General features: G+C 38.6%; 1 protein-coding gene across 2 annotated transcripts in view; it reads left to right on the top strand.

The window, feature by feature from the left end:
* Nucleotides 1–2,426: 2,426 nt before the first annotated feature.
* The window catches only part of GABPB1 (GA binding protein transcription factor subunit beta 1), a 32,350-nt gene continuing 17,086 nt past the window's right edge, over nucleotides 2,427–17,690 (top strand). Inside the window, exons 1-5 of one of the 2 annotated variants that reach the window (XM_004709425.4) lie at nucleotides 2,427–2,583; nucleotides 3,831–3,998; nucleotides 5,923–6,117; nucleotides 7,412–7,559; nucleotides 7,890–8,003. In XM_004709425.4, coding sequence (XP_004709482.1) covers nucleotides 2,476–2,583; nucleotides 3,831–3,998; nucleotides 5,923–6,117; nucleotides 7,412–7,559; nucleotides 7,890–8,003 — 733 coding nt within the window. In that variant the 5' untranslated portion in view covers nucleotides 2,427–2,475. The remainder of the gene's footprint in view (nucleotides 2,584–3,830; nucleotides 3,999–5,922; nucleotides 6,118–7,411; nucleotides 7,560–7,889; nucleotides 8,004–17,690) is intronic. The other variant, XM_004709426.4, reaches the window with a different exon arrangement.

Genomic DNA, 17,690 nt, shown 5'->3' with positions numbered 1-17,690 from the left:
CAGTGAGAGTGAGGGAGTGAGTGAGGCAGTGAGAGTGAGGGAGTGAGTGAGGCAGTGAGAGAGCTAGGCAGTAAGAGTGAGGGAGTCTAAATCACTTTTAAAATAAGTGTACTCTAACATTTTTCTTTCTTATTCAGTGCTCACACAAATAAGACTGGGTGTGAGTGTTTCATGTCTCTTCAAGGCACATATTATACTACTTAGTTTTTTTTATTTTGTTGTTGAGGCTATACACAGCAAAAACATGCCTAACTCAAATGTTTACATGTGCATCAGTGACACTGATTGCCTTATCATAATTATATCGCCCTCCTTTTCAGAGCCGTGCCTCCCTTCTTAACTCCAACTCACTGCCCTCTGTTGTTTCCTGCCCTGTCTCAGTCAAGTCTGCTGTTGTCCTGTAGAGATAGATCTCAAAAGAGTACAGTCGTTAGGGCAGCCATTCCTTACTGGTTAAGATAAACTGTTGTACCTATGTCTATAGTGTACAGAGTTGGAGCTGGCTTGATGATGTCACTTAACACCAGTATTGTTTGGTTTTAAGCTTGCAAGATTACCCGAGGGGGCAGTAGTTTCCAGAGTTCACCCATCTCCATGGCTCCAGGAAGACCGAAGTATATGATAATTTGAAATTCTGTTCAGAATTCCCCTCCTTCGATCAGCATTCTATAGAATCTTTGAGCAACATATTCAGTAATGGCAATGGGGAACCAGCCAGTTCTTCTGGTTTCATGGCAAAGGAGACAGCTGTTTGTGGAGACAATGAGACTCACATACCGTTTCCTCCTCCCAATTCCTGATTCTCCATCTTCCTCTGTTGCTCCAGGAGAATAGAGCCCACGTGTTGTCTTGGATTTCCCTGGGCAGCTTTTAAGACTCCAGGGTCTCTGTCCGCAGTGACCTAGGAGGTAGAACAGAAGCATGAAATAAATTGAATTAACTGGGATGCCCCATGAAACCATGGTTCTAAATCTTGAATGCAGGGAACCAAATCCTGTGACTTTTTGTTGTGGTTGTTGTTAGACAAAAGCAACCTCAACAGCTAATCTTTTGTTGTTCTTGTATACATCAAACAGCTTTAGCCAATTATACTTTGTACACGTGTGCAGTTTTTTGACAGCACTTAACACTAATCAGCTCTGCAACCATATCCCTACCGCGATTTTCCAACATTGTAAACTAGAACTCAGTACTCTCTAAGCAATAGTCCTGCCCTCCTCTTAACCTTGGCAACCACTAAAAGACTTGGGCTCCATATGGTTGTCTGTTCTTGCCTTTTTTATAATTCAAGTCACACAGTAGCTGTCCACTTGTGATTGACTTATTTCACTCGGCATAATAATCTTGAAGCTCCATCCCTGGTGCAGCATGCATGAAGATTTCATTTCTCTTGCTGGTTAAGTAGTGCACTATATGTACACAGCACATTTTGTTTATCTTTTAGTTCATCCACTGATGGTACTTTCTAGCATGTTAATGAAACATATTTACTAATACTGTTAAATACTTTTTCCAGTATTTTTGTGGCCTATGAATTGTGCTCTTTATGAAAGAACTTCCATATACATTGCATGTGCAAGAGTGAAAAATACTTATTTCACAATTCTGAACACATCTGGCTAAAAATAAAATGTTATTCTAGATTTAATTTGCATCAGGAACAGGACAATCAATGCCTTGTACCTGGTTTCTGTGTACTTTTATAAAATACTTAAATAATCATTGTGTTGGGAACGCTTACAAATCTTATAATAGTCCATCATTCAATAGTATTAAACACCTTTGTACATCTGGTGCCATCAACATTTCTGAAACAATATCTTTCTATTAGAGCCCTTGATACCAGCTCCTCGTTTTTCCCCTCCCTTCCCCACTCTTGTGAATCCTTGATCAATTATATATTATTATTGTTATTTTGTGTCTTACACTGTTCATTGTCTTCCTTCATCCACCTTTCTGTTAATTGTCCCCCTGGGGTGGGGGCTATATCTCCAGCCTTGTGATGGATTCAAATACTTTTTTTGCTATAACTCAAGTAAAAAAACTAGTTGCCAAGTTTAAATTTTAGACCAGCTTTTCTTTGCTTTATTTATTCCTTTCTAAGTGAGTTCAAGGAAATGTTACTATACTATATACCAGGAGGCCTTGTGACACTGTCAGATAGGTTTTGAACTGCAAGGTCAGCAGTTCAAACCCACCAGCTGCTCCATGGGAGAAAGCTGAAGCTGTCTGCTTCAATACCGATATACAGCCTCAGAAGCCCTGAGGGGATCGACTCGATGGGCAGTGGGTGGTATAATAAAACAGTTATAAAAGCACTTCTTCCAAAATGCAAATATAAACTGTGTTGTATCATCGGCAGTTTTAGATTAACTGCAGATTATCCTTTTTGAAAGGATGATCGAGAAACGGAAAAGTCATGCCATAACATATAAATGGAGATACTGATGTTGAATTCATCTGTGTTTTGTTTAGATGTCCCTGGTAGATTTGGGAAAGAAGCTTTTAGAAGCCGCACGAGCAGGTCAAGATGATGAAGTTCGTATTTTGATGGCAAATGGAGCTCCTTTTACTACAGACTGGGTAAAAAGTGAACTAATATTGTACTAGCTTGTTTTTCTTCTCATTTTAGAGTTTTTCCATGTCCGAAATGAAATGTCAGTGAGACAGTGGTTGGGCTGTGGCGATTGCATGGTCAGCAGTTCGAAACCACCAGCATCTCCTCAGGAGAAAGACTGGGCTCTCTGCTCTCATAAACAGTTACAGGCTCGGAAACCCACAGGGGGTCGCTATGAGTCAGCGCTGACTCAAGGGCAGTGAGTCTGTCTGTCTGTTGTTTATTGGGACGAAATGCCATTGGTTCTTTGGCACATCAGTGGCTTGGTAATCAGTTGTTGGGATTTTTAATGCTGCTAAATATGATGGGACTTCCACAGACTTTCTGAAGCCCTCTAGTACATGTAATGCAACGGAACTCTAATTTTTACATAGAAAAATTGTTGTCTCTGGTATGGTGCTCACATTGGGAGCTCTTATTCCAAATGGCTGAGAGCTTGGCTGCTAACAAGTGCTGGTGGTTGAGCTCACCAGAGTTGGGGGTTCAGCCCGAGACCACTCTGCGAGGCAGGGTTCCACTCTGACCACGTGGTGTCATCATGACCAGAGTTGGTTTTTCTTTCTCACGTGTTATTATTTCTCCCTTGTATGTGGTGCGTGTAGCATTATTTTAGTGGGCAAACCCCATGGAATCAATTTCAGGAGAACTGGGCTGTTTTTTATTTTTGTCCTTTCTCAGTTTTAGCAAATGTACCTAAGCTTTTGCCCTTGAAAAATTGCTTTATGAGTTCCTTTTGAAAAGATAAGTGTTTTAATTTTTTATGTGTTACACATAGTTTTGATCCACGGCGTATAAAAATGTGTGCTCTAACATTTATTTGATATGGATTTTATAAAGCTGGAAAGGCTAGTTTAGCAAGATGTGTGTGACCAGTTGAAGGAAATAATTTCCACATTCAGAAAAGTTTCTCAAAAAGCCCTAATGACCTTAAATGAATTTTTCTAAAATTAATTCTAGTTAGGTCTTTGAGAAAAAAAACTAATGAATAAAACAAGTTTTAAATGAAATAATCACTTTTCTTCTCCACTGGAAAGCATATCGGAATTCTTGAAAGCCTCTATAAAGCAGATGTGTCAAGTATAAATAAAGCTATTACAAGTTTTGAGTCCTATGTAAATGGTTAAACAATTTTTTTATATTATGTAAAACAATGCATAGTAGAAATATATTGAAAATGACGCCAGCTGTGGATTTTTATCTTCCTGTGGTCTAGCTGGGAACTTCTCCACTTCATCTGGCAGCACAATACGGACATTATTCCACCACGGAGGTGCTACTCCGGGCTGGTGTAAGTAGGGATGCCCGAACCAAAGTGGACCGGACGCCTTTACATATGGCCGCTTCAGAGGGCCATGCCAGCATAGTAGAGGTTTTACTTAAGGTACATGCTTTCTCTTTGTTCTTTGCTTATTTTAAATCATTTTAATAGGGTCTCATACAACTCTTTATCACAATCCATACTTACATCAATTGTGTAAAGCACATTTGTACATTCATTGCCCTCATCATTCTCAAAACATTTGCTCTCCACCTAAGCCCCTGGCATCAGCTCCTCATTTTCCCCCTCCCTCACAGCTCCTCACTCTCTCATAAACCCTTGATAATTTATAAATTATTATTTTGTCATATTTGCACTGTCCGACGTCTCCCTTCATCCACTTTTCTGTTGTCCGTTCCCCAGGGAGGAGGTCACATATAGATCCTTGTAATCGGTTCCCTCTTTCCAACCCACCCTCCCTCTCCCCTCCCAGTATCGTCACTCACACCACTGGCCCTGAAGGGATCGTCTGTCCCGGATTCCCTGTGTTTCCAGTTCCTATCTGTACTAGTGTACATCCTCTGGTCTAGCCAGACTTGCAAGGTAGAATTCGGATCATGATAGTGGGGGAGGAGTAAACATTTAGGAACTAGAGCAAAGTTGTATGTTTTATCATTGCTACATCGCACGTGAGACCCTTCTGTAAGGGGATGTCCAGTGGTCTACAAATGGGCTTTGGGTCTCCACTCCGCACTCCCCGCCTCATTCACTATGTTAAGATTTTTTTGTTCTGATGATGCCTGATACCTGATCCCTTCGACACCTCGTGATCACCTAGGCTGGTGTGCTTCTTCCATGTGAACGTTGTTGCTTCTGAGCTAGATGGCTGCTTGTTTACCTTCAAGCCTTTAAGATCCCAGACGCTATATCTTTTGATAGCCGGGCACCTTCAGCTTTCTGAGCTATCTCACTTTTCATTTTATGTATTCATAAGCCCATCAAATGAAAACTGAAAATTTTCCTTTGTGGAAAAAAATAGGCAAAAACTTCAGGGATAGTGTTGGCCAGTAATTGTTTTTTTTTTTAGCCCCTAAACTACTCTGTGGGAAGGACGTACAGCTCCTTCTTCTGTACGTTTGATAGTCTCAAACTCTGTTACAACGCTGGTGGAAGGCACGATAGGGCTGAGTGGTTAACATGAAAATGGGGATTGTCCTTTAGCTACCTAAGTGCCAAAGAATTATATGCATAATTCTGAAATGGAAAGGGATAGATTTAGACATAATTCTCCTTCTTTTGTATCCTGGACTCTAGACCAGGGCTATCCAAGCAAAATATAATCTACAAGTGCAAGTCACATATAATTCTAAATTTTCTAGTAGCTACATTTAAATAAGTAAAAAAGAAAAAATGTTTTAATGTGTTTTATATAACCCAACATATGCAAAGTATCATTCTAGCATAATTAATAGTAACATTATTGAGATTTTTGCCCATTGTTGTGATACTAAGACTTTGGAATCCAGTTTATATTTACAGATACATCATATCTCTTTTCCAACTATTGCATATTGAGTGCTTAGTAACCACACATGTCTAATAGCTACCATATTGTTTAGCATACCTGTAGATAAGCTCTTTTAAGTGCATGATATTGAAATTTTGAAAGCACAAGGTATGCTCTTATGTAAATGAGAAACTAGACAAGCATCTCCTAAACCAGCGTTGAGAAGGCTTTAGAGGAATGCTTTCATTTTCTTTCCCTTCTGATGCTTTTTTTAGCCTTTTGTGCCCATAGCTGGCACCTAACAAAAATAATCATAATAAATGACTGGCTTTTCATGCAGTTGCAACAAAGCACTTAGGAAGATCAACATAATCGGAAAATGGGTGGGATGATGCCTAGAATATTGAGGTTCTTTAACACACAAAGAAATAAAGAGTCGATTATGTTGGTAGCCAGTGATTGCTTAGGAAGTAGTATGTTTTGATCGAGAGTTCATTATTTCATAATTTAGCAATCTCTTGTTTTGGATTATTTTTGTAGCATGGTGCTGATGTCAATGCAAAAGACATGCTAAAGATGACGGCTCTCCACTGGGCCACAGAACACAATCATCCAGACGTGGTGGAACTTTTGATCAAATACGGTGCTGATGTACACACACAAAGTAAATTTTGTAAAACGGCATTTGATATTTCAATAGACAATGGGAATGAAGATTTAGCAGAGATATTACAGGTAACTTTTGACTTTTAATTTATGAAAAGCAATGAAAGGGAACTTTTATTTACAGATCTCTGTTTTGTGGATGATTTGAACTATGTAACTTTTGCTTTTGGACTTGATTATTTTGGATAGGACTTTTCCTCTTCTACTTCCTCTTTGCTCGTTACTGTTGGTGTTCCTGATTAAATGACCACAATCTTTATTTTAGCATCAAAAGATAAAGATTTTTAAGTTCCTGGATTCCTCTTCTAGATAGTTTTTTAAAAAATTATTAATTATTTTCTTGGATATTTAAATACCATATGAGTTTTTCGAAGTGTATTGCATTTCTATTAAAATGTCTTTCTTCAAAACAACCAAACATCTAATGCTTATTGAATGAATGATATTTTTCCACCATTATTTATTTTCACCATTATCAGAATTCTGTTTGCAGGCATAGTTATTTCTGGTTTTAAGTAGTTTCCCCCTCCCCTAGTACCCAGCACTACATCTTTTTACTTTTGTTAGATGACATCAGTGTCAACGATCTTTATTCACTGCTTCATCTTTTTGTCTATCTTCTTGTTTCCCTTGGCAGTAGACCTCTTCCTCTCAGGCCATTTGACTTCTTTGAATGGCAGCTGATGATGTAAAAGATGGTCTGGTTTAGGAAAATCATTTTTTCCATGCCTCTTATTATTTTTTTACTCCTAAGGGTGCTTGCTATTTGGGGTTAAAGTTATAGATGGGAGCTGTAATTGGGAAGGTTGTGCTTCATATATAGTGTTGTGTAATGCTGAATATGATAGAGAGGAAAATAGTTTGATCCTTGTATGCCTATAATCACAGGTTGGCAAAAAACTTTCAGTGTCCAATATGTCTCTGTTCTTTTTGTATCTGTTTTTTTAAATCGTTTTATTAGGGACTCATACAACTCTTATTACAATCCATACATACAACAATTGTGTAAAGCACATTTGTGCATTCATTGCCCTCATCATTCTCAAAGCATTTGCTCTCCACTTAACCCCCTGGCATCAGATCCTCATTTTTCCCCCTCCCTGTCCTGTATCTGTTCTTTATAGACTTTCTGATAACTGTTTTTCCTCTCATGGGATTTTACTACTTCACCTGATAGAGGAACTCAGGATGTTAGCTTGTAACTCTGATTAGCACTGTACTCTCAGTAGACTATAAACAGAGATTGCCCTTTTGTATTCTAGGTTCCGCTGAAATTGGAGCAGGTTTCTCTCTCTTTGTATTTGTACTATCTGAGACTCTACTGGTTATAATTCTGAAACCACTGTGGTGATTTGTCCTCTAGATTGCAATGCAGAACCAAATCAACACAAACCCAGAGAGCCCTGACACTGTGACGATTCATACTGCAACACCACAGTTTATCATTGGACCTGGAGGGGTGGTGAACCTAACAGGTCTGGTATCTTCAGAAAATTCATCCAAGGCAACAGGTATTGAGATGCATATGGGACAGCTGTTGGATAGTTGCTATACTTTTAGTAGGTATTCATCCCTCTAAGAAAGGACTGTTGGAGAACGAGGGTAAGATTATGTCAGCTACCTTGGTCTTCTTTAGTGTTGCCAGAAAAAAAAATTGGGGGTGGGTGGGTGGGCAGGGCAAAATAATCTAAAGAAAAACATTGCAAATGCTACCCAAGCTCATCTTTTGTAAAAAGAATACTATCCAAGCTTTATTTAACAGTTGAATAAACTAAGAGTAGCAGAAATAGGCATTTGATTAAATGCCTTCCAAATTCAAATCTGTTTTTCTTTTCTCACAGATGAAACGGGTGTCTCTGCTGTTCAGTTTGGAAACTCCTCTACATCAGTATTAGCTACATTAGCTGCCTTAGCTGAAGCATCTGCTCCGTTATCCAACTCTTCCGAAACTCCAGGTTAGAAAACCAAGTCAAATGTCTACATTGAAAATTTCAGACTCAAATGCTTCCAAAGGCCAGGCAGGTATTGTAAAAGATTAAAGTAGGCAGGGCAGAGATTGTGTTTGGTGACTAGTGTGGCCTCTGCAGGGAGACATTTGTTCTACCTGCAACCAGATTATAGTCATGGGCTCAGGCTTGTCATTAACCCCCTTTGCACAGGAAGCTGAAAGCCTGTATTCTAAAAGAATGTTAATCTTTCATGTTAAATATTGGCCATGAAATGAATTAAAAAACAAACTTGTGATTTTCATAGAAAACATATCTATCTGCCCAATTTGGCATTTGTCTTACCAGTTCTTTTCTATAAAATGTAATGTAAATGTAAAAAAAAAAAACACCCTAAAAACAGGTAAATGTATAGAAAGTTGCTGTCATTTTTACAACTTCTAATGAATTATTGGCAGTTATGATCACATAAAATTTTAAGGATTGGTAGAAGTAGGACATAGCTTATCCACGCCACCATTAAAGGGAGATTTATTGTTAAATTATGGCAAGCCATATTAATTAATAGCTGATATAGATAGGATTTTCTGTTATCCAGCCAAAATACTTACTTGACATTTTTTCCCTCTGAGTGTGGTAAAGTATATGAAACAAAGTTTGCCATTTTAACCATTTTTAAGTACACTATTCAGTGGCGTTAATTATATTCACGATCATATAATAATCACACTACTCTTTATTTTCAAACTAGTTTCCTCATCCCAACCAGAAACTTTGTACTCTGTAAGTCATAGTTCTCCATTTTTCTCAGCTTTCAACCTCTAGTAACCTCAAATGACTTTCCGTCTTTGAATTTACGTATTCTGATATTTTAAGTAAACGGAATCTTGCAGGATTTATCCTTCTGTGTTTGGTTTATTTTACTCAGTATGATGTTTTCACATTTCATCCATTTCGTAGAATATCTCAGAACTACATGTTACTTTATGGTTAAATCATACACCACTTTATGTTTATACTGTTGTTATCCATCCGTTGATTGTTTCCACCCTTGGCTATTGTAAATAGTGCTGCAGTGAACTGGGGTGTACAGGCAGCCTTTGAGCCCCGGTTTTCATTTCTTTTGGGAACGCTATGTTAGAACTTCTTCAGGAACCATCAAGCTTTTTTCTTCAATTGATGTACCACTTTACATTGCAGTGAGTAATTCCCAATGGTTCCAAGTTCTCCCCATCCTTGCCAGCACTTACTATTTTTCTTTCCTTTGATAATAGCTATCCTAATGAGTGCGAAGTGGTATCTCATTTTTGTTTTGATTTATGTATCAGAAATGACTAATGATGTTGAATGTCTGTTGCATGTGCTTATTGGCATTTGCATATTTTTTTGAGAAATACCTATTGAAGTTTTTTGCCCTATTTTTAATTGGGCTGCTTTTTTGTTGTGATATCATGAACGCTGGTAGGGTGGTGATTATACTGTTGGGCTGCTCACTGAGGTCAGCAGTTCAAAACCACTAGCTGCTGTATGGGAGAAAGAGGGGGCTTTCTATTCTGTGAAGAGTTACAGTCTGGGAAACCCAGAGGAGCGCTTCTGCTCTGCCCTACAGGGCTGCCCTGAGTTAGAATGCACTCCAGGGCAGTGCGGTTTTTTTGTTGTTATGTGATAGGAGTTTTTTATAAATTATAATTACTAAGCCCTTATCAGATAAATAGTTTTAATATATTTCCCCCTCTGTATGTTGTCTCTTTGCTTTCTTGATAATATCCTGATGCATAAAAGTTTTTTTAATATTGATAAAGTCCAGCTAGTCCCTTTTTTCTTGTTGCTTGTTCTTTAGGTATCATTTGTAAGAATCCATTGCCAAATCTAAGGCCATGAAGATTTACCATTTTGTTTTTTCTATGGATTTTATGGTTTTAACTCTTATAGTTAGGCCATTGGTTCAGTTTGAGTTCATATTTTGTATGTGGCATGAGGTAAGTATCCAACTTCATTCTTTCATGTGTTAAAAATCTACTTTTCTAACACCCTTCGTTGAAGTGTCAGTTCTTTCCCCAGTGAATGAACTTGCCACCCTTGATGAAACTTAGTACAGTACTTCTCTGTTTATTGTTAGTGTTCAGGATGTGCAGGGGTCCTTGTAATTCCACATGAATTTGAGGATTGACATTTCCATTTGTGCAAAAAAAGTGCTATTGGGATTTTGACAGGGAATTTAATGAACTTTAGATTGCTTAGGATAATATTGGCATTTTAACAATCATAAGCCTTTCAGTTCCTGAGCATGGAACGTGCTTCCACCTATTTAGGTTCTCTTTAATCTCTTCAAGAAACCCTAGTGGTGTAGTTAACCGATAGGTTGGTGACTCAGCCATTCGATGGGAACAAATTGGCAGTTTACTTCTGTAGAGTACAGCCTTAGAAACCCCACGGGTCAGTTATACTCTGTCCAGAGGTTTATGAGCAAGAATCAGTTAGATGGGAGTGTGCTAGGGCTTTAAAAAGTTTTTAATTTTAAATCAGGAATGTACACGGAGTGGCTAAAAAGATCAAGACATAGGGTGTAAAAGCATTTCAGTGTAACAATGCATATAACTGCTAATGACCCAAAGTGATTTTACTGGTAGCCAAAAGTGGTTTTGGCCATTAGCAGCTATATTTTACTGGTGGCTCTTATTTGGTTAAACTTGTAAAAAATGTTTTGTCTTTAACTGAATTATATATGCTTGATAATGATCAGCTTTTCTTGAAAGCCAGTTTTGACATTTAGATATTTGGCTCCAAGAATTGATCACACCAACTTCTCCTTTTAAAATGTTGTAATGTGACTGGAGGGAATTAGTAATCTCTCTTGAATTTTATTGCATGAAGGAGCCTTATTGGTGCTATCAAATAAGGCCTAGACTGTTACGCACAAGACTGGTGATTCAGAGCAGAGCCGTCAGCCACACATGAGAGAAGATGAAGTTATCTGTTCTCGTAGATGCTTAGAGATTTGGAAACACTCCATAGGGTCATTGTGAGTCAGTATGAACTCAATGGCATTGAGTTTGGCACGTCCATGAACACGATAATTTTCCATCTCATTGCTATGTCATTATAGAATCTCATGAAAGATAGTAAAGCGTTTGATTAAGTTAAAGTCCAGGTGAGTGTGTGTCCACTCATAGTCTGGATTACTGTGCCTTTTCACTGAAAACCATGAACTTAAACAGGGCCTTCATGATTACCTTAGGACATAGATATAAATCAAATTTTAATGTTACTCCAATGGAAACTATTTTAGGTATAAAAGAGACTCCAAATTCCAAATATAATATGAGGAGAACATTAAGTCTTAAACAGGAAAAGACCAAAGAGCCATCATTTGGATGAGGGAGACCATTAGCAAGAGGTCACAATGGTGTCCAAGACCCAGAGACTCAAGAAGGACATGGGAGGGCAAAGGAAACTCTGACTGATTACAATTGCTGTGGAAAGCGATATGATTCTACTGCAAGCACCTGGGAATAGAAATACCATGTGATCCAGGAGTACCTCTACTGGGTGTCTGTCCTAAAGAGGTAAAGAGTCATAGCACAAACAGACAGAAGCAGACCCATGTGCATTGTGGCACTGTTGACAACAACAAGAAAATGGAAACAAATACCCATCAGTAGAAGATAGATAAGGGAAATTTGGTACATCCACACAGCAGAATGCTAAGCATCGCTAACAAACAACGATGAAACCACGAAGCGCACTGTGTTAGGGTTCTCTAGAGAGATAAAACCAAATTGCTGATAATTTAATATATTTATTTATAAAGATAATTAGATATATAACAAGAAACGAACTGTTAAATCATATACAGATAAATATATAATACAAGAAATAAACAGTTAAATTATAAAACACTACAAATGGCTCAGTGCAACTCACGTCCGTGAGAGAAAGTTAGACTAGCAGTCCTTCAAGTCTAGTCTGCTGCCATATCTTCCTCTATTTGTAGAGAGAGCTAAGCTATGTCAGCACAGCAGCCAATCACAAGGCAGGTCACCAACCGCCAGTTCCCAGCTCCAGAGATGTCTTATAGGGACCTCAACTTACAGCGACACAGTCCATAGGCTAGGCATCCCACAGGTAGTGTAGCCTTTAAATTGAGGCACAGAACAAGCAAGGCAGCCGCACACTGGTCCAATGATCACAGAGTGAGAGACAAGAAAGGCAAGGCTCACCAAGCCATTTATCTCTCTGCCCTTCAGTTAATCCCACTTGTGTTTATCAGCCAGGCTGGCACAATAACCTATCTCACGCACCCTTTGGCATGGATTGACCTGGAGAACGTTATCTGAGTCAAATTAGTCAATCATAAAAGGACAAATATTGTATGAGATTACTGTTGCAAAAAATAAAATCCAAGACAAAGAATTTCATTCCCAAAGGAACAGCCCTAGGAGAGGTTAGCAAGTAAGGGGTGTAAGAGAGGGAGGATGAAGCAGTAGGCTAAAGGGTTGATAGGCATTATTTTGGGTAAAGGGGAAATACAATAATCCACAAGAAGGAGAAGGGAAACAGGAGGGGTCAGGGGAAGGTATTGGTAAGGTAGGGTAAGAGGGTCCTGATAAAGTAGTTTAAATACAAAACTGATGATCTGGAGAATGAAACCCCAACCCAATTAATGATAAAACATGTTTTTAAAAATAGATGTGATTGGCAACGTAGTAATATATCACAGTTACCAGTAGGACGACAGAGCGAGAATGGGGCCTGATGGAGACATGCACATTGTGTTCGGCAGAGGAGCTCTGCTCTAGGGGAACATCTTGCTGCTGGGTAGCGGTCAGAAGCAAGCCAGTAGAGGCTGAATTCATGTGGAGACCTACAAGTGGATTTAGGCCTTCTGCAAACTGTAGCCTTTTGCAAATTCACTGCTCAGAATTTCAAGTTTTAATATAGAACCTGATCAAGAAAATGAAAACTCACTGCTGTCAATTCCGACTTCATAGTGACCCTACAGAACCTGGTATAGATGGTCCCTTTGAGTCTCAGAGATTGTTAATCTTTAAGGGAATAGACAGCCTCCTCTTCTCCACAAGGAGTCGCTGCTGGGTCTGTCCTGCCATCAGGGTTAGCAGCCCTTCATTTACCTGACGGCTGCCCCGGGCTAACTAGCTTAGGGCAGTGCTTTCGGAATGCAATGGAACTTTGCTACAGACGCATGTAATGCTTGATCGTTGGTGTGTCTTGTTGGACTGTTTTTCTTCTACCTTTGTCAAAATGTAAATGCTTCCATTTTGTTGTTTTTTTCTCTCATGAACTTTTCTCTTTTCAGCTCCTCAGGGAAGTGATAATAGTAGCGTGCTATGCTATTGTATGCTATGCTATTGTATGCTATGATATGGTATGGTACGCTAGCATGCTAGGATTGTGGCAAAAAGAGAATAAAGGGTGAACAGATTTGAGGATGTTTTGGATATAGAATTGGAAGTTGTGGTTGGTTGCATGTGAGCCTTCCATCTGCTGTGTAGTTGTCTGGTCTTCTTTATACTCTTAAATAAGACACTATTTTGTGGATGTAGCCCACAGTCCTATATTAACTACTGCTTGTTTAACCTCTTCTTTCTGGAGGCCCAGATGTCTAATCCTTGATTAAATAGACATCTGTGGCAGCTCCTGCTAGTTGTTAAGAAAGTGGCTCTTCCAAAGGCGTGCTATGTCTAAACCTGCTGCCATTGAGTTGACTCTGACTCATGGTGCCCAGTGTGTGTCACAGTAAAACTGCTCCATAGAATTTTTAATGGTTGATTTTTTTTTCCATTTGAAGTACTTCTTGGTGGACTTGTACCTCCAACCTTCCAGTTTGCAGCCAAGAGCATTAACCATGTACACCACCCAGGGATGTCTACAATGCATCTAGTGGCCATGAAAGACTCTCTTTTCCATCTTCCTACTAGTGAAATTTCAGTTTGGTTCCTTTGTACTTTTTGTGTGTGTGTGTCTCCTCCTAAAATAGGGCAATACAAGTTAATTTGCTTTGAGGGATAAATTATTTTGTTTTTGTTTTTCAGTTTTTATATCAAGTTCAATTGCAGATGTAGGAAATTAGAAATATTTCTTTGTTCAATAAACATAGTTTCTAATTTCTTGTTGAAATATTTTTATTGAGAATATTTTCATATAGAATATTCAGTCTTTTAGAGCTTATTAAAGGCATGTTTCCTCCCCCAGTCTTGAATCTATGGCTTTATAGTTTAGAGAGCTATTTTCAAAGATAGTATTGATTATAAAGTCACTCTTTGAATACTACAACTTCACTTTTGAATCACAGCAATGAATACTTATGATAGTAGCTATTTCTATTTAAAGAGGTTTTATGTTTCGAAGTATATATATGTTTGAAAACAACACTTCTTTTTAGAGTTTATTAGACTTTCTGTCTCAACATTTTACTACTAGCTTGTCCATAGTGTTTCTGAGGGCTACTTTTGTCTTCTTACATAAAGATTTCTTTGTAATTTTTTCTTAAATTTCTTAGCATAGCACAGCTTAAAAAGAAAGCTCTTTACATGAAAGGCAAGACTTCTATTATTTTTAATAACAGTCATTGAAAATAGTGCAAGATGAAAGTTCCTGAGCCGTACCTTTATTGTGCGTGGTCTCTTATGTATGATTATACTTTAAGATATTTACTACCTGTAGATAGTATTCAACCAAAGTGGCTATTTCTTTTTCATATGGTTATTTAAAGAAAAATCAAAGCAATAGTTACTGTGTTTGAAAACCTTAGTAGTTATTCTCTTGAATATATTACTATTTTGTACCCTACGTTTTATTTTGTAATTGCTTTGAAATTTCCTTAAGTGCTTGGGTATATAGCCAAATTATAGTTTCAAGGCAAACAAAAATAATGAGACGTCAAAGCATAAATATTGCCTTGTTTGCGTTTTGAATGTGGCTCTCTGTGTCTGTATGTGATCTTTGATTATCAAATGGCACAGTAATGGGGTGTGAGCTAGGCCCTTTGTCTTGAGTACATCCTTGAAAACTAGGGTCCTAGTACTTGCCTTGCATTTTGTCTTCCTCTAAAACTCCCTGTCATTGAGTGGATTCTGACTCAGCAACCCTATCAGACAGGGGAGAACTGTCCCTGTGGTTTCTGAGTCTGTACATGTTCACGGGGTGGAAAGCCTCATCTTCCACTGAGTGACAGGTGAGTTCAAACCGCTCACCTTGCAGTTCGCAGCCCAGTGTGTAGCCCATTATGTGACCAGGTCTCCTTCCTCCCGCCCCCAGGAGTACATATATTTATGGATCCCTCTTTGTTCAGTAAAATTGGTGATCAGGGATAATCCATATGTTCTGCTGTGAATTGGTAACCTTGGAGGGCATATTTCAAAGCACCTGGATATCTGAATGGTAGCTTGACTTCAGTAGAGAATGATTATATTAAGTCGTGCTTTTTGTAAAGTGTAGTTACCTCAGTAACTTAAAATATTACATTTGGAAGTAACTTTTTTGATGCAAAATATTTATTCCAAGTTAGTTATTTTATGGTTTTCCCTGTTATAACAGACTTGTGATAGCCACATCTTTTACATCTGTAAATAATGTTATCAAAATAATCTTAATCTGTGAAATCTCACAAAAATTTTGTGTTTTACAATCCACCCTGCATATCAAGGCTGCAAGAATAACACAACATGTCGTATATCCAAATATCTTACAACTGTACCCAGAAAGAAAAAAAGAAAACCACATTTGCTTGGTTAAGGGGCTAAAGTTACCTGAGCAGCGAAAAATAAAATATCCAAAGTATTAGCATTAATTTAATACAATTATAAGTTCCATAGTCACTTTGTCATTGACAGTGATTGCTTGAGCACAGGGTGAGTGCCCCAGGGTGGAAGTCATTTTTTTAATCATTTCTTTTATCTGGACTTGTCAATATTCTTCAAATTTTTCTCTTGACAGTTCGAAACCCACAGAAATATAAGAAGATTAACAGTATTGTAATTTTTATGCCTTTCTCCAATACTTATCAGCAGTTAGCATCTCGCCACACCTGCACGTCTTCACACACACACACACACACACACACACACACAGTCATCTGAAAGTAGACTATAGATATAATGACAACTTCACACTCAAATATTTCAGCATTTCTCTCTTATTTTTTAAATTTACAGTTCTTTATTATAGCAGTCTTATCACACATGGTCCAAGAACACTCAAACTGGAGTTATATATAATCATATAGCCTGGTCTTCAAACATCATAGCCAATGATGCGCTGCTTGCTTATGATCTCCCCCATATAAAATCACATCCTCACCTCAGTGGCCATCCAACCATTCAGCAGAGCTTCCTTAACTGGGAACTGTTAGAAGCGATCAGTTTGAGCACTACTGACTATATTTTTAAGGCCCTGAATAGCTGTAGAGATCTCATCAGGGACTGGAAGAACAAACTCCACCGTGGTAAAGTGCCAAAATGTGGCCACTTTAGGCTTCCAATAAGTCACAGCAGCGTTCATTGTTGAAGCCTTCTCCACCAGGTTATGGATAAACTGGGCATGACCCTAGGAGAGAACGTCTGTGGTCCGCAACAGCCGACTGAATGTCCAACATATATTTCTCAAGAGCCAGGACAGTCTCCTGCACATCTACAGCTCTGTCATGTAATCTTAAACTATCAACTGGAATTTAGAATATTTTCTGACATATAGCACATGCTCATATTTTCCCAGTTGTCTCCAAAATACTCTTTTTAGCTGTTTTTGATCAATTATCTTGAAGTTTCATTTTCCCATAAATTTTTTTGAAGTCCTTTCATAGGGTCATTTTGTGACTCTTCATTTTTTTCCCAATCCAGGACTACTGCCCTACCTCCTCTCAATACTGCACTTGCGATACAGTTCCCTCAGTAATAAACACCTGTCTTAGGCGCATTGTGGTTGTTAGGTGCCACTACTCTGTTCTAACTCATCACCACACCACACGGGAAACATGGGCTGGTCCCGGGTCATCTTCACAATTGTCTTTTTCTCAGCACATTGTTACATTGTTGCAACTCGGTGTGTCAATCTGTCTGGTCGAGAGTCTTCCCCTTTTTTCGTTGACCCTCTACTTTACTGAGCATGATTCCTAGGGACGGTTCTTTTGGGGGGATAGCAAACCCAAGTATGTGAGACAAAACCTAGTTATCTGCATCTAAGAGGCGTTTTGGCTGTACTTCTTTAAAGACAGATTTATTTGTTTTCCAACAGTCTGTAGTACTTTGAATGTTCTTTCCCAAGACCGTAATTCAAATGCCTCAGCTCATCTTTGGTCTTCCTCGTTCATTGCCAGGGTTTGTCTCACTAGGTTGGCATTAAAGAAAGGTTCAGCTAAAACTATGGCTTTGGAGGGGGGATCTGCTGGGTCAGTTAAATTCAAGACCGAGAGATCAGCTCAGGAAGTTATGGAAAACTGAATTAGGAAACTCGCAAGGGGGTAATCTTGATAGTTTTTCTGGAAGAATATAGGTTGATCATGAAAACCCCATTGGTGAGAAAAAGACCAGGAAAGTTGCACCCCCCACCCCCACCACTCCCAACAGTGCAAGTGCTCATGTTTTGAATCTGGCAAGGGCTGCCCGGGGAGAATTTTGTTAAGCCTTGCTTTGGCCCATTCACAAAATTGCCCTGATTGTGCCTCTTAGACTTTTTTTT

The sequence above is a fragment of the Echinops telfairi genome, unplaced genomic scaffold (genome assembly GCF_000313985.2).
Source record: "Echinops telfairi isolate 266 unplaced genomic scaffold, ASM31398v2 ScPeMD7_8;HRSCAF=38, whole genome shotgun sequence".
Classification (NCBI taxonomy): Eukaryota; Metazoa; Chordata; class Mammalia; order Afrosoricida; family Tenrecidae; genus Echinops; species Echinops telfairi.
The sequence above is the reverse complement of the archived record's forward strand: the minus strand, read 5'-3'. Positions and strand labels throughout refer to the sequence as shown.